This window comes from Antechinus flavipes, chromosome 1, assembly GCF_016432865.1.
Source record: "Antechinus flavipes isolate AdamAnt ecotype Samford, QLD, Australia chromosome 1, AdamAnt_v2, whole genome shotgun sequence".
In the NCBI taxonomy this organism is placed as follows: Eukaryota; Metazoa; Chordata; class Mammalia; order Dasyuromorphia; family Dasyuridae; genus Antechinus; species Antechinus flavipes.
In genome coordinates, this window is record NC_067398.1 from 503,509,930 (window position 1) to 503,529,006 (window position 19,077).

The following is a 19,077-nucleotide window of genomic DNA, read 5'->3' on the forward strand; positions in this document are numbered from 1 at the left end:
AAAAGGGAGGGAAGGAGCCAGTTTGGAACTTAAAATGTTACCCCAAAAAAGTTAAGTAAAAAAAATTGTATCAGAGCATTTGGAGAAGTAGGGCAAGGCAGAATGTGGTACTAGAGGTCTGAAGTTTAGTGTACAGGGAGATCAGAAAGTAAGGATGTCCTAGAAAAATTTTGTCAAGATCAAATTGCTAACTTTTAGGATCCATAACTTGGGCTTATTGCCATTCTTAATAATGAATAGATTTTTACATAGGTCTTTCAACTTCAAAAACTAGACTTTTGTGGACTAAAATTTCTATGAAAATTCTTTATTCAATGATCCAAACTGTCTTACATATGGATACATAGTAATACATTTTGTAAACGGAGCTACCTGAATTTGTACAATTAGAAAGGCAGTATGAAAATGTAGAAAAATCACTGAATTCAGTCAGATTTGGGCTTAACTACCTAATATCCAAAATCTAGAGCCGAAAGGAACCTCTAAGACCATTCAGGCCAAATCATTATTTTAATAGATGAGAAAAGTGAGGCCCTGTAAGGTTGACTTGCCCAAAGTCAGTAGTACCCAAAATATGCAGTAATTGTCAGCAAAGTTGGGATATGAACCCAGGTCCTCTGCTAGATTCAATGTTCTTTCCGCTGAACTGAATACAAGTCTGGAACTATTGGAGATTTTCTTTATCGGCAAGATAAATGAGTAAGGATCTATTTCTACATATTCCAACTCCAAATCTTATTAAATCTACCTCCAACCCCTACTTTTTCCTTTAATATTTTAACTTTAAAACAAGTTGAGAAAATTTATTTAAGCATCAGCATCTGTGAAGCTGAGAAATCTTTACTAATATTGTTAGATATTCTCACCCCTACTTACTGGGACAAATTTAATCAGAAGCTAAGTAGAAATTTTGAACTTAAGAACAGCAACTCAGTCTTCACCACACAGATGAAGTAACTAAGATTATGAGGGTACACCATGTGCCCAAGGGTGGACATCTAAGGATCTAAATCTAAATATCCTCTGCTCAGAAATCCAAATTTTGGAAGAATGGTGCTTGAAGCAAAATATTTTGGGGGTGGGGTAGGGAGAGGAAAGGGAGAGAAGGAAATGGGAGATAATGAAGCAATATAAATGCCCTACATTTAGAATGTCTAATTTCAGCCTGAAGCTTAAGCAACCTGGATTCAAATCCTATCCAACTACTACTTGTGTGACTTTGGACATGTTATGTGTTTCTTCTACTTGAAGATGATTGGATTAGATCTCTGAGATTCCTTCCAGCTCCAAATTCCTTAAGTTTCAGACATAGCTGTGTAACTCCAACTCATTATTCATAAACTCAAGTCAATGCAATTGAAACAATCTAACAATAGCTTGAAAGAATTAAGAGAGTTTAAGACTAGCTCTGATTTTCTCCCTTCTAATCTCTCATCTAAGAGTATCCAAGCAATAATTGTTCCTTTAAATAAATAGAACATATATTTTACCTGATTTTTTCACACAACTGTGTAAGATAGGCAGGCAAGATATGATTATTTTAAAATTCAGGAAACCAGTTCAAAAGCATTAACTGTGTAGTGTGCTGTAGTACAGCTAAGGGGAAAGCTGGCATTTTTATATGGGTTTTTTGACTTCAAAAATGATGTTCCATTTGTTGCTTAATTCATTTTCTTCGGTTACTCAAATTCTATCACAAAGCCAAAGGGAAAAACAAAACAGTGTATTAAGTAGTGAAATATCACGTAGGAAAATAAATGCATTTTCTTCCCAAAATATGTGAATACACAAAATACATTACAATGGTAACAGAACTCCAAAATATTTTTCTAAAAAACTGAGACTAAAATGACAAGCATCTTTTGTTTAAATAAGTGTCCTCAAATTGCTTCATATAAAAATTGTAGTTGATTAGTTATTTTATTTTTACCTTGCTTTGGTGAAAAAGATCTTAGATCAATGGTTTATTACCCAACTACAAGTGATTCAGATAGATTAGGAGAACAGCACCACTACATGGACACATTAAGTATAAAGTCAAAAAGAACTGGGTTCAAATGCTGCCTCAGACACTGTGTCACTGAGCAAATCACTTAAATCTCTAAGCAGGCTTATGTCTTCTGATCTGTAAAATGAAGGATTGAACTCAGCAGGCTTCAGCATTTTCCCAGTTCTACATATATGTTCAGTCTGTTTCCATATCTCTAAAATGGGGATAATAGCACCTATCTCACAAGATGGTTGTGAGACTCAAATGAGACAATGTATGTAAAGTGCTTTACAAACCTTAAAGTGCCATATAAATGTTAGATTTTATTATTAGAAGAAAATTTAGAAAATCTTATAGGGCTGTTTTAGTAGAGAGAATAATTATTTGTGTGTAAACAAATTCAACTACTTTAAAAACAAAATTAAATGCTTTGCCAATAAATATATAAACAATTTCCCCAGTGTTCAATTTAAGTTCTATGAACTTAATGTTTTTTTTTGTTTATCCTGACTGATGCTATTATAAACTAAGAAAGGAAATTATTTTAACTTCGTTTTTTAAAAAACAGCAACACAAAATTAAGAATAGAAATTATAATAATTTCCTAAATTTTTAAATATTCTAAAATAATTAATATTTTATTATAGAAGATATTCCAAGCTACTGATGAAATTTTAAAGAATTGTTTAAAGAAGGTGGTCAAATAAATCAAAAACACTGAAAGTGAAACAAAGTTCATCAGAATCTGTTTAACAGCTACAAAAAAGCATTCTTAATTTGTGAGTAGAAATGCAAGCAATTATGAAGCAAACATAGAAACACTTAGTCTGGCAGCTTTTATGTTGGTCATAAATGTTTGTTGCAGACTTAAGATGTATTCTAATCAAATGTGCAAAAAAAGTGCAGCTTTGTCCATATTTACTTGAAATATGTAACATTAAAAATTCTATACTATACATTTAAAATTTAAAAAGGCTTTTTTAAATTATTAATTTACATATGCTGCAATTTGGTGGCTTCTTGACTGGGTAAATAAATCATGTCCTGTAAAGAGTTCAACAGATTCATGTAACTTAGATGAGCTATACAAATATATATGAAGAAGTGCATTTAGTCTTTTTTCAGATATTATCAACTTTATATTAAAGTCTTGTTCTTGAGGTTTTTTCAATCCAATTTTGAAAATCAATTGCAATTATTGAATCTGATAAAAGTCGGGAGGCAATTAAGTATGCATGCAAAAACTTTTCTTAGTCACATTCCTATCTTTTAGCTGCCATCATCCATTATTATAACATTTCCCTACTTTGAAAATGACTTTTCAAAACAAGAAAGCTGTTTCACATAGCAAGACACCGCAAAACAGGAAGGCCATAAGAAGTTGGTCTCTAGATGGCAAGATGGTTACTATCTGGTCATATCATTAAACCAAGTGGACAGTACAGCCTGCTGTACAATTTAATTCAAAGTTATATAGGGAGGAGAGGATAATGAGTTTAAGTAGGTGAGGAGTCACAAAGTGATGAAGAACCTTTGCCAAAAGGCAACAAACATTTGAATTTTACACAATAATACAGGAGAAAAAAAACTTACAAAATGAATAAACCAAATGATAAGATCAATTTGTACTTTGATGACTTCCACTGATGTTTTGATTGCTCAGCTCATGGTCAATCATTCATCAAGCATTTTCTGCTCCTAGAGGTTTTTGTACTTGGGACCATGTCTCATGTAAACTATGTCTCCCCAACAGCTAATATGGCACTCTGAATAGGGAAGGTGCTTAAGTGTTCTCATTGTTGCTTTTCTAAGGAATAAAAATTTGCTTTAACCAGCAATCACAAAAAGTAATTAAGAAATCAATGTACCCAATTATTCATTCTATATAATACACTCCAAGTGCAATAGGAATACAAGAATTAAAAAGGAAGTTTTTTTTTTTTTTTACTTCTATGACAAATGAGTTTTCAAATTAAAACCATTTTAAAAATGAACAGCAAACTGGCAATACTACTATGATTTACTACGTGAGACAGTAAAACCATTTGGTCAGAATTCTGAGGAAATACTTCCTTGAAAAGTTTTTAAAGCATCTAACCAAGCACCGTCTTCAGTTCTATGACAACAACTCTTCACGTTTCCACAAAAATACAGTGACCAGTCTTAAGAAATTCATTTTTGACAGGTTTAATCTCAAAATCTATGCAGTAACTGCATTTTGGGTATAAAGAGTTCCACTTTCCTTTGATCTCTGATTGTAACTAACTACAGGCTATGGTCTCAAGCTGTTGTTCTGCCTCTGCAGCCATAGCAGCTGCCTGCAACTGTTCAGTTTCACTCTGGATGGCACTAGTGGGGACCTGTTTCCTCTCACTGTGCATATTGTTTTCATGGCGTTTGAGGTCAGATGCCTTGGCAAATGCTTTTGTACAGGAGCTACAAACAAAAGGCTTTTCCCCTCTGTGTCTTCTTTCATGATCTTTCAGATGAGACTTGTGTTTGAAGGCTTTGTCACACATGTGACACGCAAAAGGTCTCTCATTACTATGAACTCTCTCATGTTTTTTTAAGTCTGGAGCACGGATAAATGATTTTCCACACACTTCACAGCTATAAGGTTTATATCCAGTGTGGATTTTCAGGTGTTCTTTCAGGTGGGCCTGTGTGGTGAAGCCTTTGGTACACATTTCACAAACAAATGGCCTGTCTGCCGTATGGAGTTTTTCATGCTTTCTCAAGCGGGCTTCATCTGAAAATGTCTTTCCACATGCCTGACAAGCAATCTGTTCCCGGTGACCATAGAGTAAGTATTCAAATTTCATGTCACTGGTTGCTGTTGTCCAGCCTGGGGTCTGTTCATCTTTTACTTCACTTATGCCATCATTAAATGTTAAACCTTGAGGAGTCTGGGACCCCAAGTCTTTTGATTCTGAAGTGTCCATAGATTCTACTTCCTGGCCATAGCAATTTACTTTTCGAACTTCTTCACTCCCCAACTCCTTCAAGATTGCTTCTTGGACCCTAAGTGTGGTAGTGGGTGACTTACCATCCTCCTGACTTGGGGGAGTTCCTTCCACTGTGTCATCAGAAGGACTGTCATCTTGATCTCCAATTTCTTCTACTTCATCATCCTGATTGTCAGTGGAATCTCCAATGGGGCGATTTATTTTCAAGCAATATTTGTTTTTTGCCTGAGTGTTGTTTTCTTCAGGACTGGATACATCTCGCTTCTGAGAGCAGAGTTTATCCAAAAACCGTATACCAAGTATCTGACCTGATGACATCATCAAGTTGACATCTTCTTTTTTCACAGAAATCTTTGCAGTATACATGTAGTTCAAAACTTCCTCAAATATGTCAGAACGAAGAAAATCTATCTCTATTACAGATGAACTATCCACCTCCAGCTTCTTGAAAAGCTTTTTGAAATAGGTACTGCATGCAGCAAGCACACATCTATGTGCCCTGAATTTCACGTCTTCCACAACAATAGCAATATCACAAAATTCCCCTTCTAGACGTTGTTCATTTAATGTTTTCAGAAACAGAGTTTTATGATCATCATCATTATATTTAATGGTTTCAGACATGCTGATGAAAAACTCCTATAGGGAAAAAAAAAAAGCAAAATCTAAATATTACCAATGAATGAAATATCCAGGACATGATAAAATGAGATAAACTTAACTAGATATTTATCTTTTTTTCAAAGTCTAAAAGACCTGTTAAATCAATACAAGAGACTATTTTGAGAAAGTATAACTCATTAAAATTCCAGTTCCCTACTTATTTAGAATTTAACTAACTATAAAGTTTATTATAAAAACAAAATTAGATGAAGATTTCTAAACTAGATCTAAACACAGATTCTTCTGTGAAGAATGTATGGGGGAATAAAATTAAAAGACAAAGGAAGGTCATTAACTACACTGGTAACAGTACCTATATCATAACTGGGTCTTCCTGAATGCATGTCCATAGGCCAAAGTGAAGTTAATCCACTAACTTTAGAGTGCATATCTTAGCGACCAACCCAATGACTGGTCAATTGAGTAGCCAACTTCCTCTATTTGACCACCCTAGGCAGTAGACCAATTCCCTCAGGTCATTTCACCATCTACTCCTTTCAAACCCAATTCCATTTCCACTTTCCTCAACCTCAGAACAAAATTCTTTTCCCAAGTGACCTCTGTCTTTTGTATATTTCTTTTATTTTATTAGAATGTAAGAGGGAGCTAGTGGTTTTGTGGATAAAGCATTGGGCCTGGAGTCAGGAAAAGCTGAGTTCAAATATGACCTCAGACTGTGTGACCCTAGGCAAGTCATTTAACCATGTTCGCTTCAGTTTTCTCATCTGTAAAATGATGAAAGAAATTGCAAAACACTTCAATATCTTTACCAAGAAAATCTGAAATGGGATCACAAAAGTTAGACACAACTGAATACCAAAAATTAGAATAAGTTCCCTGAAACCAGAGACTATCTCCTTTTAAAAAATATTTGTAAAGTCATGGAGCAGCAGAATGCCTAGCACTTAATAGTCATTTAGTAAATATTTCTTAATTCAATAATTCATTCACACCTTCATTAATAAAGATATGATTCTGGCACCTAGGTATACAGAATATTAAAATAATAGATTCAAGGACTAAGGATGGGATCTCTGGCTTACTTGGAAAATCTCTCCATAGAATCAGTAGTTGAGCAACTAATACTTATTGATTTTAATTGGATGTTACCTAGGCATTAACTTCATAATAAAAGGAGAAAATTAACATTAAAATACCCCAAAAAGAGTAATCATTATTTGGTTCAGGCTTCCAGAAAGAAAACTCTAGGATCCTGCTAAAAACCCAGGAAAAGATATCCAAAATAATCTGAGGCATATTAACCATCTCCAGGGACTAGAGGAAAGTTGGGAAGATAGATGGTGCCTCTAATGTATGCTAAAACAACAAACATCTAGATAAAAAGGTGACTGAAATATATGTTGGACAGAAGTGAAAAATAAGTAATAAATATTTGTCTTGTGCTTTGTAATTACTACAATACTACTTTTCTGTATCCCTCAAAGTTTAAAGCTAGAACTAAAGGCTAGAATTTAAAATACTCAGGATTGTTAACAGGTAATTTTTTATTAAGGCCCATGATTTTTATATTTTCTCTTAAATGTATTTTCTTCAAAACCATTGTGATTTCCTTTTAATTCCCTCAGAATCAGTATGAGACAAATTAAACTTTTTTTAAATCAAATCATAAGTATATCTATATCTGAAACATGCTTTTTAAAAAGCAAACAACAAATTAATTTATTGAAATTTCACTGAAAATCATTAAATGTCATATTTACCATGAACAATTTAGGCAATTATCTTAATGATTTAAAACACCAAATTCTTCAGATCAGAATAACTCTGATCAGTGACACTCCAAACCTGAAAGAAAAAAAAAAGTAGAAAATCATCATGTTCTCAAATTCTAAACAAAAAATACTGTGATTATATTTCTTAAGGGGAAAATACATGTATTCATAAATTTGATGGTTAGCCTAAAAGAAATTGCTGGAGAAAGGAATGAAGTCTACTCATATTGAAGACAGTTTCAAAGGAAGAGTAACAAGGAACAAAGAGTAAGAAATAGAGGTAGTAGAGGCATTAGAGGCAGCAATAAGAATCTCAAGGATAGGTGATAAGGAGTTCAAGCACCAAATGTGGTATTAGATGTTTTATCAAGATAGATAATTCTAGATTTTAAAAATTTTGCATTTTTAAAGATTAAAAAAAAGTCTATATCATAAGCTAAATTATTTCACTCTCAAGCTAGGGCTTTATAATTTTTAATATAATATCTTCCAAACTTTTTCTTCAGAAGTTTGTGTCTAAGGAATAGATTTCTAGCTTATTAAAATTTTTTCTACATTTGTTCTATATAATAGAATACTAACCAAGCAGGGTTCAATTTCAGGGAACAAACCTTCACTAGAAAATTTGCTATTTATTATTCAAGTATCCTCTCTTTCATGCTCTCACAATCAAAATAATGTTTTTCTCTTGGTTCTTATTACCAACTTTGGATCGTCCTTCAGTGTTTGGTTGGTTTGGGTTTTTTTTTTCAGGGGTGGATGGGAGTGGTAGTGGTTATTTGTTATTTCAGTTATTAGTAACAGAAATAAACCTGATCTACACTGGCCATTATTTTGTATTTTGATTGGTTTGTCTCCTTCCACAATGGCAGATTCAAAGGTAGCTTGTCTGGCTCACAGAAATGCAAAGAGTCAAAGATACTCCTGCTGACCACAGCAGTAAAATCCATCCCCAAAATCCTCCATACTCAAAAAATCCTCACTTGATCCTTCCTATTTTCCTGGAACTCTTTCTGCCTTTTGTGCTTAAACTTTAAAAGGCCATTTCCAACTAACACCTCATCTTTCTCTCCTCTCTCTTCTTAAATCCCTTGCTTCTAACCTGATTATTACACCAAAATTTATCTCTCCAAAATTACTAAATATCTCTTAATCCCCATTTTCTAATTCACTCTCCAGGACCTCCATGAAATCTTTGACCCTGCGAATCAAACTCTTCTCTCTCCTGGCACTTCTTCCTAATCTCCTTCTCAAGTTTCCTTGGTTGAATTCTCATCCAGATCATGCCCTCTAAACTCATGGGTTTCCTAGGAAGTTCAGTCCTCGGCCCTCCTCTTTTCTCTCTCTAAACTACTTCACTTGGTGATCTTATCACCTCCTATGGATTTAACGACCCTCTAGCTTAATGATTCTCAAATCTACGCATGTTGCCCCAATCTCTCTGCTAACCTCCAACCTCACATTTCTTACTGTCTTTCAAATATCTCAAATTCAAAATTGAACCCACTTTTGCTCTAAATCCTGCACCTCTACCATTCCTGTAATTGTAGGATGCAACCCTCATGCTCAAAAACTAGGTGTCATCCTCAACTTCTTACTATCTCTCATCTGCTATATCAAATCTGTTTAAAAGGTCCACCAATTCATCTCCCCCACCTGCCCCCTTCTCTGCAGATACTGCCACCAGTCTGGGGAAGGACTTTGCTACCTCCCACCTGTACTACGTCTGCAGGTGGCTCTGCCACGTCAAGTCTCTCCTCATTCCAGGCAATCTCCATTCAATCACCAGTGATTTTCTAAAACACTGGTTTAACCAAGTCATAGGTACCCTTCCACTCCCAATTCAATAAATTTCAGTGGCTCCCAATTATCTTCAGGCTCAAATACAAATTCCTGTTATTCAAAAATCTTTCATAACCTACTTTTCATAACCTCCTACCTTTATAATCTTCTTAAGTTTTATTTCCTAACAAGCTGGATCCAGAGAAGTTGCCCTCCTAGCTGTCTTAGCTCCAGTCATTTTTTTCCAGCTACCCCCCCAAGTCTTGAATGCTTTTCTTCATCTCCACTTCAGCATTCCCTGGTTTCCCTCAAGTCCCAACTAAAATACCATCTTCTACAAGAACTCTTTCCTAACCCCGTTTAATTATAGTGCTTTCCCATGTGAATTATTTCCTATTTATTCTATTTGTAGCTTGTTTGTACATGTTTGCTTAATGTGGTCTCCCCCATTATAAGCTAGCAGAGAGCAGGGACTGCCTTTTGCCTCTTTTTGTATTCCCAGACTTAGCACAGTGTCATAAATGTTGGCCACAAAAAATAAAAATAACTATAACATTTTTGATTCCATGAATCCTCCTCTCACAAAACAAGATTATAATCCTCATTTTACAATGGGAATAAGCTTCCTTCATTCTAACTATAGTGGCCTTTCCTGGAGCTGGAGCTTTTAGTTGGGGCAATGACAGATTTGGCTTTATTTGCCATAGCAAGAAAATAGCATAGTAATTTTTCCAAGTTAAGGGTGCTTTCCCCCATATTCCAACTAATATTAAAAAAAAAAAAAAAAAAAAACCAAAACAGTTGAATGTAATCTCTTTAAAAGTACTGTCCTGCACAGAGAAGGTGTTGAATGTTTGGGTGAAATTGAGTCACAAACCATGTAATTCAGGAAAATAGAAATATTCCTACAAACAAAATCTCTACTATCAACCAGTAGAAAAAGCACTAATCTACTGGAGGTAAAACATAAAATATTTAAATTTATCTCATTCATTTGAATTTGAATACTCTCTTCCCAAATGAAAAGATAGGATCTAGTCACCTATACCTCCTTGCCCTTCCCAGTTTAGAAAAGCCAAAGATCACAAAAGCAGTGGAAATAGCATTTTCAGTCTCTTTTCCAAAGGAAAAAGTTCCTTTAAAGCATGAGTTCTTAGCCTGGAGCCTATGAACTTGAATTAAACAAAACAAAATAACCTGAAACCCGGATTTCAAAATAATTGGTTTCCTTTGTAATTCTCCCTAGTTGAAAATGTTCTACTAAAAGGTTCTAAGGCTTAAAATGAGGCCCCAAAAGGCTGCCAAAAAAAAAGGGGGGGGGGGCAGACAGAGGAATGTTAAATATCTTTTCCAAAGCTCCTCAGTTTAAAACCTTTTAACTAGTCTGGATACTCTTAGAATATTTGTCCCTTTTCAAAGCCCTCACAATCAGTGCTGAAAAAGAAGATGGCAGATGGACTTTCCAGAAATATGAAAGCACAAATAATGTCTGTTAAAGTGAAGCAGAAACAACTAAGGCCAGAACAACCTTACTCTTAACACAAGCCAAGAGAACATAGCTGAGTTTGTTCTCTCCTCATTCACCCAATTTTTGCACTGTGGACATTAAGGTGGCACACTTTTTCTAATATAAGCTCTGTCACTAAAGTGCTGCATAATTTTATTCCACCTCTCTATAACTTTTTTTTAACTTGTCAGAAGAGAGTATAGGTTAGATTGCCTCTAAGGTCCCTTCCAACTCTGAGACTAAGGTTTGACAAATTAATCTTTAGCTTTCTTTCTAGCTATACATTGTAAGGTTGTCAAATTCTGAGAAATTCATAAAGACCATGTAACTACTCAGTATTATAGAGAGGTGCATTGGCTTTGGAATCAGAGAACTTGGTTCCATATCCTACATCTGATATCAACTAGGGCAAATAATCTTAAACTTATTTACTCTATCAGCATCTGGACTAGACACAAGATGGCCTCTAAGGCCTCTTCCAACTCCAAATCTCATTCAATACCTGGATCTATGACTTTGGACATTTAATCATTCTGAGAATAAATTTCCTCATTTGTAAAATGAGAAGATTGGACTCAATAACCTCTGAAATCCCTTCCAACTCTAAATCTATATCCCATGAGCTAATATCCTTTAATTTTTTAAGATATGGCTGGCTATAAATGAGAGGTGATATTGCCTCATACATAGAGGAGCCAGGGAATCGAGTTCAAATATCACTTATAACATAAACTGGATTTGTGCGACCAAAAGCAAGACCTTTACCCCAGGCAGTTCTAGCTCTGTAAGATAGAAAGATATTTATGAATAAAGAAAGTTCTTCATCTAGATCTCGACACAGATGAAATAACAAGTGTGATTTTAGAAAATGACTATAGTCATACTAAATTGCTTTTTATTGATAACATTTGCAAATTACTCATTCATGTTCTAATTAAAAACTGAATCCAAGGCGAGGGCAAAAAGAGGTGTTGGAAGGAAAGAGTACTAGAAGACCTGATTTGGAATTCCATCTCTGACACTACTCGTGTGATCTGCTGCACTGAATTTCTTTTTCATCTCTGAGACTTAAGACAGGTGCCCCATAAGGTTTCTTTCAATAAACTAGCTCTATGAGACCCTTCCAGTTTCTCTTATGATCCTACTACAACTTCGTGCTTTTCTAGTTGTACCAGTGTGTTAACTATAGCTGGTGGGCATTGATCATTCATTGATTAGGACTGGACAGAAGCCTGGGCAGATGCTGCAGGAGGGGAGGTGGGGGGAGAGAAATATTTAGTGGTTCCATTCCTTACTTTCTTATTAAATAATGAGAACTAGCAAGTTCAGACCTTCTCTCACTACAGTGCTTAGCTGAGCTAATTCTGAATTTCTTAACCGTAGTTAGTTACCCACTGATGGAAGGGGAAACTGGGGCAGTATCTCAACTTACAGAAAGAAAGCGGTTCCAGCAGCGTCCTCGGCCCCAGGAATGAGGTTCTGTTTCGCTGACCAAAGGCTTCCCCACCACTCCCCACCCAGTCATCCAACAGCAGGGAGGTCTGAAAGTAGGGAACCCGCGAAGGATGTTCGAGGCTCAAGCAGCCTCCAAAACTAAGCCAGTTTGAGTCTAACTATCCCCCCCTCCATACAGTAACTAAGAGACAGGGCAGAGCTGAATAAGGCCGTTTGCATTCGTTTTGAAACAGAAGCTTTTCCGGCTCACGGAAAAACGTATATGGAGTTCATAACTTCCGCTTAAAAATGTGGCAGAAAGAAATTAATTTTTTTTTTTTTTTTGGAGTGGGGTGTCTTTTCACACCGCCTCGGCCATTGCACAAGAGCAAAAGAAGACGGATGCACCGTGCACCGCGAGGCAGAGAGCAAGGCTGAGGGGCGGCGGCGGCGGCGGCGGCAGCAGCAGCAGCAGAGCATACAGCCCGACTGAGGTGCGTGCAGAGCAGCCGCGGCGGCGTCAGCCAGTGGCGCGCGGGGCCGCCTGCCCGCGAGCCCAGCCGAGAGCTCGCGCCCCGCGCACTCCCCGTCCGGCTCGCGCCGGGTCCCCCCTCCCCCTCCGCGGCCGGGAAGGGGGAGGGAGGGTCGAGGAGCGGGGAGCGGCCTCGCGCGCGGCTGGGGAAACAGGCACCCGCCCGCCCGGCTTCGAGCACAGTTCCCTCCGCCGCGGGGGAGGGGCGATCCGCCTGGCTCAGCCATCCTGCGCCCAACTCAGCCTCCCCCGACTCGGGCGCTGCAGAGCCTCAAACCAAATGAGAGTGGGGACAGTAAGACTGGGGTAGGGACGGGATCGGGGCGCCGGCCCCTAAGGTACAGGCCCGCCCGTCCGCCCGTGCTTCCTGCCCCGATACACTGCGGCGGTGCGAGCGGCAGCGGCGGCCATGAACTCTCCCCGAGCGGGGACTGGAGCGAGAGCGCGCGCCGCCGCCGCCGCCGCCGCCGCCCGCTCGTCCGCCCCGCTGCAGCCCCGCGAGAGCCGCGCCCGGCCCTGCCCGGGCCCGGGCCCGGAGCCGCGAGCTGCTTGCACATCCCGGGGCGGGCACGCGCTTCAGCCGGGCCGCCCCCGCCGCGGCACTGCACCCGCCCGCCCGCCGCCCGGCCCCCCATCCGCGTCCCCGCTGCTCTCCCCGCACCCCTCATCCCCAGGCCCCGCCGCCCAGCCCGCGCTTACCTGCAGCCCAGCACTGCCACGGACCCTTGCCCGTACTCCCTACACACACAGGCCTGGGCGCGGAGAGGTGGGCTTGGGGATATTGGGGTGTCTGGATGGACAGTGTTTTTTTGGGGGGGGATTAGCGTGTTTTTTTGGAGTTGGGGAAGGGTACGGGGTAGGGGGGAGGGGGAAACTGTGCACGTCCGTGGCGATAGCTGCCCTCCTATTCCTGCACGAGCACAGAATGCCGAGCTGGCCGTGAACACCCCCACCACCATCCCCCCGTTCACCTCCCCCCCCACCTCCCGTGCATGCGCGGTGCGGGTTGGAAGAGGGCGCGCCGCCGCCTTGCGCAGGCACGTAAACCTAAATAGCTGTTAGTTCGGTCGCCAAAGGGTTAAAACCAGGAACTCTCCAGTGTCTATTAGACCCCCTCCACTTCCTAGAGCCTCGCCTGCGCACGCGCACGCACGCGCGCCACTAAGTTAGCGGCGCGCCGCGCGCGGGAGGAGGTGGGTGGGAATAAGCCGGAAAAGCTGGTGGGGCGTGGCTGCGAACGAGGAAGGCGCGCGGGTATAGGGAGAGAAGGCTGGTGTTTCTCTTTTCCAACTAACTCCGCTGGAGGCCATCCTCTCGGGTCCTGTGCTGTGAACTACTGGTCTGCTCGGGCCGCGAATTCGCGCGCCCGGGCCCCAGCGAAGCGCTGGCGACGCGAGAGAGCGGGCGGCCCCGTGCGTGTGCGTGTGCGTGGAACCCGCTCCCCGTGCACGCGGGAGGGAGTTCGAGCCCCAGGGGCGCGCGCGCGGGTCTGAGGCGCGGGTCTGCGGCTTTAGCCTTTCAGTACTCGCGCCAAGAAGGAAGAGTTTTCGCGCCTGTGTCTTCTTCCTTCTTTGGAGGAGAGGGCCCTTCTAGTAACCTTAAACCAGTTTGCATTGTTAAAAATGACTTACAAGTTTCTGAAAGCAGACCATGTTTAATTAACGCTGCTTGGGGGCGTGAAATCCGAGTCAGGTATCAGTTCAGGGGCCAGTCTTGATTGAGCCTCACAAGAGTTGAAGTGGGGGAAGTGGGGGCGGTGTCATTTTCAGTAAAGTAAATCTCATGAGCTTTCGAGTTGTAGCAAGGAGGTTGTATATTGCAGATGTCTATTAATGTACACTCTTCTCCACTGCATCTGCTCTCGGGGTCACCATTAATTTTCTAGAAAATTGCCGATGCAAGAAAAACTCTTTTAGTTTCCACTTAAACCTAACCAATAGAAGCTTTTCCCTAAAAAAGTTGCTGCTACAGTATCTACCTATGAGTTTTACACAGTCATCCCTCTTTAAGAGCTTCCTGTCACGGAAATACTTTCCATCTCAAGAATTTGAATTGAGAAAGGCTTCAGAAATCATCTAGTCCAATCCAGATTTAATACGAAATATTTATAAAGCACTTACTGTATGCCAGATACTTTCCAATTATCTCATTTCATCCTTTTAGCTGTTCTGGGAAACAGGTGGTATTATCCCCATTTTACAGATGAGGAAACTGAGGGAAATTGGGATCAAATGACTGATCAGAATTTCACAGCTACTAAGTAAGTGTCAGGTTGGATTTAAACTCCAGTCTTCCTGCTTCCAGGACCACAACTTTTGTTAAGCTGGCGACTTAGCTACTTCTGAAAGGGAATCGCCTTCGAAGACTTTGGGAATTAATTTATAAAGCCTCCAAGAAAGCTACAATTAGTAAAGCTACAAGAAACTACAAAAACTTCTTGGGTAAAAAGTATTTCCTTTTGTTTAGGAATATTAATTCATATAATTAATTTAATTCTCCTCAATTTCCAGCATTTTACCTTAGTTCTGCACTTGGGCTTTGCAGAAGTGTCATCCTGTTTCTTTATGATAGCCCTAACAACACATAAATTTTACTCTACCCCTTCTTTTCCAGTCTAAACATTCCCTGTTCTTCTCTTCAAGAGCAGTTGAGTTGAATTGTCTGAACACTTTCTCAAGACAAAAAACAAACTTATCAGTATCTCTCAACTCAACACAAAATCCCTTATGGTGCCTCACTAGGGCAGTGGAGCCCCAAATAAAAGGCCTGAGCAAAATTAAATTGTCTTTCCTTATACAAGAAATGGGTGGGAAACATTCCTGGAACATTTTTGTGAAAAGAACAATTGCTATGGATTGTGTTACTCTAATCTAAATTATAGGAAGTGTATATGAAAATTAAAAGGGTGAATTCTTATCTTCTTAGCAATGATGTATATTTGGGGAGAAGGAAGGATTTGTTTTTTCCTTAATATGCTTTGGAGAAAAGTTTGTGAATCACTTGTTAGAATCATTAATTTGAAAAGGAAAATCCCTTTGAATGCAATTAAATTGGGCAGAGGAAATCTTTTTATTGACTTTTTTATATGTTTAAAGAGTTCTTTAGACATAAAATACCTAAAAATAAAAAAGATACAATTATGGTAAACAAACCTTGAACATTTTGGTGAGTGAGTTGATGTCTTTTTACTATTCCTTCCCTACCTTCATCCATTCATAGGATCATAGAATAAAAGCTAGAAAAAGACATTCAAGGCTATCCATTCCCCTTATTATACAGATGAGCAGACTGAAGACCTGAGAAGTTAAATGACTTTCCAAAAGTCACATTGATAGTCTGTGACTAAGGTTCAGCTTGGTTCATTTGACTCTAGTCTTTCTACCAGACCATGCTTCCTTTCCTATTCATTCAATAAATAACCATGTTTAATCTAATTTCTAATAGATGACTAAGTAATAGAAGTCATCCTACAAATAGTAAACTAGTGAGGAATTAGGTGCAGGGGTTGAACTTTTGATTTTGGTATTAAGAACCCCTAAATAATGAAACTCATTAATCTAGAACTTAAAAGTTGTCTAGTATACTAACAGCTATATCAGAAGCTGACCACATGCCCATGTCTTCTTGGCTTTGAGGCCAACTCTCTATCTAGTATACCAATGCTACTTAATAAAGCTAGGCTTGAAGCTAGGCTTGGTTCAACTTAGTATTTGTTAAACCTCATCTTACCTGTCATATCTTCCTACAGAGTTTAATGTGCTTTGGGAAAAAAATCTAGAGGGCTCATTGTCTTCTCTGTTTTAACATCTCAGCTGTAGTAGAATCAATTATATTCTTAACTGTTACTAAATAGATCTTTAATAATTTTATTTTGTCAACTTTTAATAACTTCTCATTTTATAGATATGGAAAGTGGGGATTTTTCTTCCCTTTTTTTTTTTTTTAACCATCTCTGGCATAAGAGAATTTTTTTAAAAGACTTTTAGAGAATATTTAATGCTGATTTATTTTTCCTTCCTTTCTTCTACTGATTTTGTAATAGATTTTTTTTTTTCTCAAAAACAATATATTGCTCCTTTATCCCTTTTAAATTTTTTTCTTCCTGAACAGATATTTGTGCTGGTGTGTTTTTTTTCTGTATAAAACTATTCGAAATTTTGAGATAATTCTGAATTTTAGTTTTTACTGCTTTCTCTATTATGAGGCTTAATTACTTGAGAACAAGCCAAATTCTATCAAGAAGCTCTTTTTAGAAGTAGATTTAATTTTTTCCAGCCACTAATAGACTTTTAAAAATAAATAATGCAGAATACTTCTCAAAGGTTTGTAGACAGAAACTAATTTTGAAGATTCCCTAGACTTTGCCTTTTCTAGTGTATGAAATAATTCCCTAATTAACTTTGTTGATGGTTGTGTGGTTTTCAAGTTGTATCCAGTCTTTGAGTTAGTTAGCTTTGTTCTGTTCTGTATTTACAACATATATTCCCCCACTTGTCTTTTGGAAATGCATGACTGGAAGTTTCACCTTACCGTTTGCAAACTGACTCAGGTGTTAAATGGCAAGCACAGTAATGCACTATTGGCAGAAATGTGATATGGTCTAAATGATATCAATTTGCACTTATGCAAGAAAAAAATTACTGAAATTATTCATACTCTGATTTATCAATCCCACTTTAGACAGATGCTCCAAAAAAAAAGAAATACAAAAACAAAAAAACTATATACCAAAATATGTTCACACTAATATTCTTTGTAGCAGAAAAGAACTGGAAACAATAGGTGATCATCATTTCAGGGAATAGTTGAAAAATGTGGTATATAAATGTAATGGAATATTATTGTACAGCATAATATTTGAATATGGAATTCAAAGAAACATTGGATGAATATATAACCTAATATGGAGAAAAATAAGTAGATGAAAAAGAAAAATATGCATACTGACCATAATCTATACATAATGAATACATAATGACTATAATAAAAGACCATAATAGATCACCAAAAAGGAATCAAACCAATAAGTGAACAGATAATTAAGGTACCAAGCAAAAGAAATGAAATATTCTTTCCTCCCCATAGTTAAGAGGTATGAAACTATGAGGACAGATCATTGTTTACATTATCAGAAATTTTCATATTATTGGGCATTTTTGCTGAATTTTTCTTTATTCTAATGCAGGATTAAATGGCTTTTGTTTGAGAAATGATGTCAAAGCCAAAGTTATTGATAAAACATTTTAAAGAAAAAAAACACACATTCGTTCATTCCATGCTTAAGTTATAACTAGTAATTTTTGCTCCTGGAATAGGAGGACTTCTCTCAGGTTCAACTATGGGAAGGAAGTCTGCCTCACCTGATGTTTCTATACTACCAGAGGCCAGTGAGGAGAACAGATGGAAGAAAAAGAAGAAGAGGGTAGGGGTGAAGAGGGAATAAAAGTACAGCAACTAGGGAAGAAATCATTTCTGAAACATATATAAAAAGGTTTTTGAATGTTTAAGTTCCCCTCTTAATACAGACTGCCAAGAACAATAGAGGAAGAACATCATTTTCAGTATGATATTGTCATCCTTTAAATTTCTTGTTGAAGGACAAAGTGTTAGAGGTCCTACTCTCAAGGATCTATACTTGCTATTATATGCTATTAATTTTATAAGAGTCTTTGTGAAAGAAAATGGGTGAATCAGCATAAATCTATCATCATGAATAGGGAAGCTAATCAGAGTACTAGCCCTGCTGATGATAGTGCATGAGTAGTATCTTCATTACAGTCAGAGCTTTATTTTATTTATTTTCTTACATAAGAGCACCTTTCTGGCCTAAACTAATACCTACAGTTCTTTATCATTCTCATAAGGCTCACAGCAATTCAGAGGTACTGTTTTCAATAACTGCTAAAATTTTTTTTAAAATATTCTACACTTAACTCATTACTCAATGTATCAGAAAGACATGTCATAGTGCATAAAGTACTGAAACTCATGTTTGAATCCAGTCTCACACACTTTCTAACTCTGTAAATCAAGTCATTTAATTTCTAAGATGGAGTTGCTCCCATCAATAAAATGTAGATAATAGGTCCTGCTACCCAGAGCTGTTGTGAGGATCAAATGAGATAACGTGCTTCATAAACTTCAAAGTACTATATAAATGTAAGCTGTCATTATTAATCACTACTAATAACTTCTTAAATCAGATTCAAAATGATACCCCTAAGTCTCCTGTCCTTCAAGATAAGCAAACCTATTGCCTCCATGAAAACCTTCCTTGATAATTATGGACCACATTTCTTTCTCTTCAGATTCCTTTGTACTTTTCTGTGCTGTTATCAATCTGCATTTTATTACATGCTATTCTAGTCTCAAATTATCTACTTTAATTTATTTTCTGCATCCCATTTATCTTCTTCCCCAAACAAATTTCAATAAAGACCAAAATCTATACTTACATAAGGAAGGGCTCC

The 19,077-nt window shown here is 38.0% G+C and overlaps 1 protein-coding gene across 1 annotated transcript; it reads right to left on the reverse strand.

Annotated features, from left to right (window-relative positions):
• Positions 1-286: 286 nt before the first annotated feature.
• Positions 287-15,238, reverse strand: ZBTB14 (zinc finger and BTB domain containing 14). Its single transcript, XM_051970421.1, has 3 exons — positions 13,307-15,238; positions 7,341-7,425; positions 287-5,595 (listed from the first exon to the last, which is right to left on the reverse strand). Exons 2-3 carry the CDS (start codon positions 7,341-7,343, stop codon positions 4,252-4,254), a joined length of 1,347 nt encoding a protein of 448 aa, XP_051826381.1. The 5' UTR covers positions 7,344-7,425; positions 13,307-15,238; the 3' UTR covers positions 287-4,251.
• Positions 15,239-19,077: the final 3,839 nt, after the last annotated feature.